At 50.7% G+C, this 8486-nt stretch overlaps 1 protein-coding gene across 1 annotated transcript; it reads right to left on the reverse strand.

Moving 5' to 3' along the window:
• Positions 1–477: 477 nt before the first annotated feature.
• On the reverse strand, positions 478–4622 carry FAM170B (family with sequence similarity 170 member B). The gene is made up of 4 exons (XM_069572572.1): positions 4410–4622; positions 3621–4057; positions 2966–3111; positions 478–1668 (listed from the first exon to the last, which is right to left on the reverse strand). Exons 3-4 carry the CDS (start codon positions 3075–3077, stop codon positions 911–913), a joined length of 870 nt encoding a protein of 289 aa, XP_069428673.1. The 5' UTR covers positions 3078–3111; positions 3621–4057; positions 4410–4622; the 3' UTR covers positions 478–910.
• Between the last annotated feature and the right edge of the window lie 3864 nt (positions 4623–8486).

The following is an 8486-nucleotide window of genomic DNA, read 5'->3' on the forward strand; positions in this document are numbered from 1 at the left end:
CTCCTAGAAACCATCTTTCTTAGTTTTGTTGATCTGAAGAAAACTCCTGGTCTCACTAATTCTACCTGCCCTCCAAATCTTGGTGAGCATCAGTCTCTTTGGAAAGTTTTCTTTTTCCTTATCAACCAGCATGAGCTTGGGAGCCTTCCACGGGAGCCTTCCCCTTCCCTTTGCAACTGCCTGTCCTGGCTGCCTCTCACTGCAAGTTGGAGTGCGTGCCCACCAGCATGCCAGACACACAGCGGGCCACCGAGTATTTTCTTGAAAGAACACATGAAAGGGCAAAGGCAAATTTTGCAGCAGTATTTTAAAACAGTTGGCATAGCTGAGCTTAGGCTCAGCAGGACTTATCCAGCCCCATCTCTACCTCTGGGAACCTGCCATTCTCAAGATGTCTGTGCCAGTGGGTAACCTGCAGAAATGGCAATGTCCTGTGGGTCCAACCCAATAACATGATTCACTCCATTAGCCATTGCCTTAAACTTTGGGCTATTCAAGTTTAATTCCAATAAAATAAGATATAGAATTAGGGCCTATAATGCATTCCTAACAATGAAAAAAATAGGGCTGAAGTTTCGTTTGGAGTTGTCTCTCCTGCGAGTCATGACCTGCTTGACCCGACAGCAAAAATAGAAATCCCCGTGGCCACAAGCTTGCGGGCTTTCGGGTCTTGCATCCACTGTAAGAAACACTTGATTCACGTTTTTAAATGGATTCTGTTGAAATGCTGTGCCCTTTGGGAGGGTGACTTCCCCGACGTCTTCACAGCCCTCCCAGCTCTACACTGCGCTCGCCTCCTTTCCCGGCCCTCATCCGTCTCTCCCTGCCCTGGTGGCTCTGGTCCTGATGGCCGGGAAAGGAGCGACTGAGGTGCCGGAGGTGAGGACAGGGCAGGGCACATACCTCCGGCTCAATGCTTCTGCAACTGTGACTGTGACGAAGGCGTCCTGACACGGGGCTTTGGACGTTCACTGCTGTCCGAAGCGCTCTCTTGCTCCTCCTCTGGCTCTTGTTCCTGCCCTTGGTCTCGGGCCCTCCTTCTCTCCAGCATCTCCTCGAAAAAGATCTGGCAGCTGAAGCCCTCCTGGATGCCGTACTGGGCGTGCTCCAGCAGTGCCTCCAGCGTGGGGAAGACGCGGCAGCAGGCCACGCACCGCAGCCCGTAGTTGGTGGTGACCAGCCAGTCCGGGGTGTCCCGCAGCTCCTGCAGGCAGCACTCCAGGGGCGCCAGCAGCTCCGCGTCCTCTGGCTCTGAGCTGCTGGCGCTCTTGCTGGCTTCCAGTTCCCAGCGCAGGTCCGTGTTGGAAGCCATCTCAAAGGAGGAGCCTTTCCGCCTCTGCCTCTTGATGAACTCGGCTTCATGGATGCGAGGCTGCCGGGTGACCGGCTCGAAGCCACTGTCGGTCTCCCAGGCCACGGCCACACCCTGCACGGTCTGCACGTGGGTGTAGAAGGCACGCATGCTCTGCTGGGCAGCATCCTGGTCCCCATGAGTGCAGGAACAGCAAGACTGGTACTGGGAGTAGGACCGGTACTCAGAGGACGACTGGGATGACAGCGAGCTGCTCCAGCTCAGCATCCGCCGGCCCTCGCCCGAGAAGTAGGTGTTCTCTGCCTGGGGAATGGCTGGGCCTGGCCGTGGAGACAGCTGCTCTCTCTTCACGGGCCCTGGGAAGTGGAAGGACATTTTCATCAGCACCACAACCTACTGCAGGTCTCTGAAAGGATGTAAGCTCTGGGGGCCGCAGGCAGGTACTTTTTCTCTCCGTGCCTGTTTCCCCATAAATTAAGGATGATATACTTTCCTTTTGGGGTGATGATAAGGGTCAAATGTAGAGATGTAGCTGCACCTTATGGATGTGATGACAAAGATCAAATAGTGTATGAATGTAATATCTAAGCCCTTGACTAAACCCCAAAAGGCCACCACTTGAATACAGATTGTATGGATGGGGACACCCATCCATACAGCACGATCTTCTTCACTGATAAGAAGGAGTGAACCACAGTTGCGTGCCAAACGTTGGTAAGTCCCTAAGGCATTCCGCTAAATGAAAGAACTTACGGTGAAAGGTCATAGAGTATTTGATTCCATTTGGATGACATTCTAGAAAAGGCAAGACTGTAGTGAGAGAGAACAGAGCAGGGGTTACCCGGAGCTAAGGGCAGCAGGGGAGCTGACTGCAAAGGGTCGCTAGAACTTTTGGAGGGCGATGAACAGATTCTGCATCATGGTATTGACAGTGGCTAAGCAAATGTGTACCTGCCAAAATTCTTCAAATTGTACACAAAATTGATGTGGTTTGTATATGCAAATCACAGCTCAATAAAGCCTGACAGGGGGAGTGCTCTGGCCAGACCAGTCAGCCCTACCTTCCCCCTGGCATCTGCAGGACATGTCTCATCTTCCTCCAGGGGAATCTGACACTTTCCTTGAAACCCTCATTGGATCCCATCACCATATAAACGCTAAGTGCTTGTCATATTTTTAACTCTTTTGGTATTCAAGAAGCCTTAAGAAATTGCATTGCTCTGATTTTTGACTAGTTAGAGACTGAAGCACAGAGCACTGAAATATGGATAGAGCCGGTGCCAGTCACTCGGCCCCAAGATGGTGTAACCCTTGGGCGCCAGCCACAGCCACTTCAAAATGATGTTACAGATTAGCTTCCATCCATTTATTATAAAGGAACTTTTTATATCACTGCTGAAATCACAGAATCGACACAATTCTGGTTTTTTCAAAGCAAGTTAAAAGATACGACTAACATTTCAGGATGCCGTCCTCCTACCTCCTGAAGTCACCTTGTGTGCTCACAGCAGCGGCCCCGGGGAACCCACAGCCCATTTATGGCCCATGCAGGACTGTGGTGACAACACAGAGGGGTGACCCGCTGCCTCCCCTTCCCCTCCAGGACCCCGTCCTCTCGAGGACACACCAGCGACACCCTTCCTTTCGGCCGACCTGTCCGGTGTGCTTGTATGCTCTCCTCCGTGGACTGCGGGCTGGCCAGGCTGAGGGTGGACTGGTCCGTGGGTGACTGTTCGCCCCTTCGGTCTGTGAAGTGGTGCTTCATGATCACCTGAGCGCCCGGGGGCACCGAGCTCCTGCTGTTGGGTGAGAGTTGGCTCGGCCAGCGCTGAAGCCTCCGCTGGCCTCAGTCCAGGTGGCTGCTAGGTGCCCGTGGTCACTAGGCTCCTGGCTTTGTTCTGTGACCTCATCAGTGACTTTGGTCTGTTCTGTGACCCGTGGCCAGGACACAGCCCCAGCCAGGCTGCCAGGAGAGGCTCCCCATCAGGATCTCATTCCCTCCAGGACCTTCCCTGCTTTGTGTGTTGTCAGAGATGCAATCATACAGTGCGCACGCGCGCACACACACACACACACAAACACATGTACATACACAGAGACACAAATGCCTAAAAACACATGCAGACACTTACACACACATGAACACACGTACACTCACGCTGACACACACAACCGCTCAGGCACACATACGCTCAAACATACGTAAGCACTCAGACACACACACACACACACACATTCAGACCACGTTGGCTTAACCGCACACACGCTCGCATACACACGATCATCACCCAACCTCAAAGGGGCCCACCTTGAACTGCGGCTGCAGCAGGTGGCCGCAGTCCTGCCTCCCGTCACTGCTCCAGAGTCCCCACCGCTGACTCATTGCAGCTTCTGGCGCTCCGTGGCCGGGGGACCCAGGTGCCTCCGCGCGTGTCCCCGCTCTCTGCTTACCCTCGCTCAGGCCTAGGGACTCAAGCACACCAGGGGTGCTCCTGCCCCCGGGCCTTGCATTTACCCTTCCTTCTGCCAGGAGTGCCCACCCCTAGGCCCCACATGGCTCACTCTTCTCTGCAGTCTCTGAAACGACTCCTGTCCAAGCCTCCTGGAATCCATTCCCCTCAGACTCTATGACGTGTGTATGTACAGGCATAACCACTTGCCAGCATTCGTCTGCTGCTGCTTAAATGTCAGCTCCACGAGGAAAGAGACGTCATTCATTCATTTCCCCCGTCAAATCTCCAGCATCTAGTAGAATACATTGACACATTCACGAGGATTCCAGAGATTATCGTCAAATTAATGAATAAATAGCGGGTGGACACGTCGGACATGTATTTGGATGGACCGACAAGGGCGAGTCAGTCTAGGGCAGTTGCCTTCTCTCTGAACCTCAGATCCCTGCAGCCCCAAGGCAGGCTGGTTCTCGTCCCTCAACTCTGAGTCCCCTCCTGCTTCTCCACCTGCACAAACCTCACCCCACGCTCAGTCGCTCTGGCACCTCTTGCAGCTTGCCATCTCTCTCTGCTCCAGGATGTCCTGAGCACACTTCCCCCAAAACATTTCTCCCCATATCCCCCCAACCCCTGCTCAGTCTCACCAACTCAATTCCTCTGAATCCCAAATTCTCCACAGCTCAGAAGATGATTGGTTGAAAATAATCCCCAAAGCAACACAACCACCGCCAGCACAGACAGCACCTAGGAGTAGTCTCCTCTCCAGAACTAGAAGCCACCATGTAAAGGAAAACACCGCAGAGCTTTACTGAGTGATGGAGAGTCACACTCGCACCTGTAAAGAGACAGAGCTCCCTGGCAGGAAGAGGAAGCGCTGTAAGTGTGTTCTTTCTCCCTTAATAAATCAAGAGACTCGCCTTATAAAAATAAACAGTAAGAGCACAAAAAATAAATAGATCAATGGAAGACAAAGTCAGTCCAGAGAAAGATCACGCTATGTATTAATACTTGAATTTTTAAGAGATAAAGTAAATAAAGGTCTAGGAGGGAAAGAAAGAGTCAGTAAATGATGCTGAACATTTTTATTCACTTTTAAAAAAATCAACTTTGGCCTTACCGCATATAAAACAACTAAGACTAATTTCATGTGACTCTGGGGTAACTTTCTAATGTAAAATATTTAGAAAGAAAATATAAATTAACATTTATTATTATAGGGTGGCTTTTCTAAACTTAAATGCATCAGTCAACACGAGCATTGAGAATCTTTTTAATTTCATTGCTAAAAAACCCCGAAAAACTCACTGCTTCAGTTTCCACTTCTCTGCTTTTTAGTAAAACTGAAATGAATAGTTCAGTAAAGGAAATGAAAAAGCAATCCCCAGGAGAAGAAGGGCAGATGGCTGATAAACGTATGAAAAGATGTTCAACCTAACTCTGGGAAGGAAACAACAAATTAAAAACACATACTATGTAAGTATATTGTTTTCGCCCGCAAGGCAAACAGGAATTTAAAAGATTGACAGTTGTTAAGTGCTGGTGAGAACACAGTGAAATGAATATGTTTATACTCTACCTGCGAGCGCGTGGCTTGCCTTTCTCAAGGGAAATTTGGTAGCACCCATCACAATGAAAAGCGGGCTCTTTCAACTCAGCAACTAACACCACTTCCTGGGAAGCATTCACATTTTGTGCTAAGTGCATAAAACAGCACATCAAGAAATATTTATTACAGTAGTATTCACAATAGAAGATAAAAAGAGACTTGTCACAGATCCATCGATATAAAGAAGTAGTTAACTAAATTGCACCATAAGCAAATTGTGGTATCCTTTCACTTTTCACTTTCATGTTTTGGAGAAGGAAATGGTACCCCACTCCAGTGTTCTTGCCTGGAGAATCCCAGGGGCGGGGGAGCCTGGTGGGCTGCTCTATGGGGTCGCACAGAGTCGGACACGACTGAAGCGACTTAGCAGCAGCAGCAACAGCATACTGCAATAAAGAGATCTACATGTATTAGTAAGTAAATTCATGTTAAGTGAAAAAAGCAAGAGATAAGTGAATCCTACATATGTAAACACTAAACATGTAACCCCTCCCCACAAAACCCTAAACCAAGCCTGTATTGTGTATGAATGCGGAGGCACAGAGGAAGCAATCACACCCCAGCGGGAGCAGTGGTGACGTCAAGGAAAGCGAAAAAGCTTCAGTGGAGCTGTGGGTGACTGGAGGTATTTTCCTCACATGACCACACCTGTGCTCCCATCCCACAGGCCCTTCTTACAATGTGAAGCTGACAGTCCTCCCCTGACAGAATCCCTCTTCCTGAACCGGAGTGGACTTTGTAACAGACTCCAGCAACTGAGTGCAGAGGGGTGACGCTTGGAGACTTTGCTCCGTGGTAGAAAACAATATCACTTCCTCTGGGTTCTCTCTGTCTCTCTCTCTCTCTCCTCTGGCCCCAGCCGCCATGTTGTAAGGAAGCCTAGGCCACGTGGAGGTGTTCCAGCCAACAGTTCCGGCAAAAACCCCAGCCAGCCACCAGACATGTGAATGAATGCGCCATCAGGTGATTCTGGCTTCCAGCCTTTGAATCTTCCGGCTGGGGTCCCAGACTTCTCAGGGAGAGAAAAGCCACCACCTCTGAATTCAGCCTTCTTCTGCCTGAATTCCTGACCCTCAGAAACTGTGAGCAGCTTCACACACTAAGTTTTGGGGTGATTTGTTACTCAGCCATAGTGATTCCGTAGACTGATTTTCCACTCACTGTTTATGTATGTTCTGGTGAAATGGCTCACTGAACAGCATCAGGACTACGGTGTACCCAGCTGATCACTGTGGCACCCCCAGCGCAACTTGCTAGGAAGGTTGCCACCACCCACCACCTACTTCCACACTTGTTCACCCCCAGCATTCAGGTAGAGCAGCTTCAAAGTTGTTAACCCTTGGGAAGCTACTTTAACGCCTAGAGTACAATGCTTACACACAGTTCCTTTTGTATTTAGCCGTTGAGTTTCTAGTTGAAAGCACCATTTTCCAAAGGTACTTGGGTCAGTTCCTTTATTGCCCTAGAATCTACGTATGTTCCTGCTAACCCTCCTAACAGTCCTACCAGTGAGACACTATTAACTACATGTTACAGATGGAGGTTGGGACTCCAAGTACACGTAGGAGACAGGAGGATGGACTGCTGAGCCCTCAAGCCCAGAGGCAGGACTGCTTTGTCAGGCTGCCCGACGCTCTTCCTCTTGGTCTGCTTACTGGAGGCAAGGTGGAAGGGGTGTGTGTGCTTAAAGCAAAGCTGCGCCAAACTGTGCCACTGTCCTTCATTTTCACATGGGCTCTGAGCAGCGTCTGGCCATGGGCAGGCTCTGTCACGGCCCCATCTTCTGCTCCAAGTAGATACTCATCGGAGGCCACCCATACAGGGTTCCTGCCCTCCCCGGGCAGGGGGAGGGGAGCAGTGGAAGGGGAGGATGGTAACAGATCAGGCCCACCCAGCCCCCTAATGCCTCAGCCCCCGCAGTTTTCCAGCTGGGTCTCCAACCTCGCCAAGAACTTCATGCTCCACTGCCGGAGCCGGCAGGGTTGGTGTGCGAAACCCCAGAAGGACCAGCGCAGCACTTTCTTGGAGCTCTGACTCCTGGCCAACTCATTTCACACATCACATGCGAGTCTTAAACCTCATCAAGAAGGCCTGGAGGATTTTCCAGTCTCCACTTTTCTTCCAAAACCTCCTCTTCTCAGCACCCCCTCCCTTTTCTTTCTCCACTGAGAAGAAACTAACAGGAAGCGAACCAGCCACAGCCCCAGCAGGAAACAGAGACGCCACTTCTCGCTTCCCTTCACTTTTAACTCTAGAGATGGGCTTGTGCCACAATTTAGGCTACAGGGAGAATCAGATCATTCATCCTGGAGCCATGAGCCTCCAGAAATAGCCTGTCCACTTGGCCAAGGAGCCCGGCGTTACCCGGGCTGGTGTACGGGACACATTTCTGACGCTGAGCTGATCGCTGTGTAAAGTGCTTTAAGTGGACAGCACTCCCCCCTTCAACTAAAAATTGGGGCCACCTTGTCACTGCCCCTCTCAAAACACTTCTGTTGTCCGACTGAACACCAAGGGAGGCGGGGAAGTGGTGAGTTGCCCTAGACACTGCTTGCCAGGTATAAGGCAGGCTCCAGACTGGGAGTTCATCCCAGTGAAAGCCAATTTCCCAGGAATTGTTTATGACCTTAGCCTGTGCTAACTCTGCACAGAAAGTGCCAGAAGATAAGTTGAGGATCAGAGTAGAGAAGTATCATCTTTTGAGTTCATTTTCTGTTGCTTCTTGTCACTATTTAAAAAGAAGTGAGTCAGTGGACCACGTAAGGGAAAACTCAGCCGCAGAGAAATGTGATACGAAGAGTTCTCCCTCAGCCTCCCCGAGTGAATGAGGAAGGGACTTTTGCTTTTGTTTTCCTTCAGACTTAATAACAGGCTGCTGCTTCTCTGTGGTTTGTTTGGGGCTGTCTCCCTGACCTTAACCTCAGGGCACCCACACAAATAGCCTAGGGCTCCTCTGTCATTAGGCAGCAGGGAGGGGGGACACCCCTGTGGGCCTCTCGCGCACATCCCTGATGTGCCCCAGAGCCCCAACCTGGCCCAGAGCGCCCCCCCAACCCCAGCTCTGGCTCCATGAGACTGCAAAGATTCAACAACTTTTGAGGATTCAGAAGCGTCT

This window comes from Ovis canadensis, chromosome 25, assembly GCF_042477335.2.
Source record: "Ovis canadensis isolate MfBH-ARS-UI-01 breed Bighorn chromosome 25, ARS-UI_OviCan_v2, whole genome shotgun sequence".
Classification (NCBI taxonomy): Eukaryota; Metazoa; Chordata; class Mammalia; order Artiodactyla; family Bovidae; genus Ovis; species Ovis canadensis.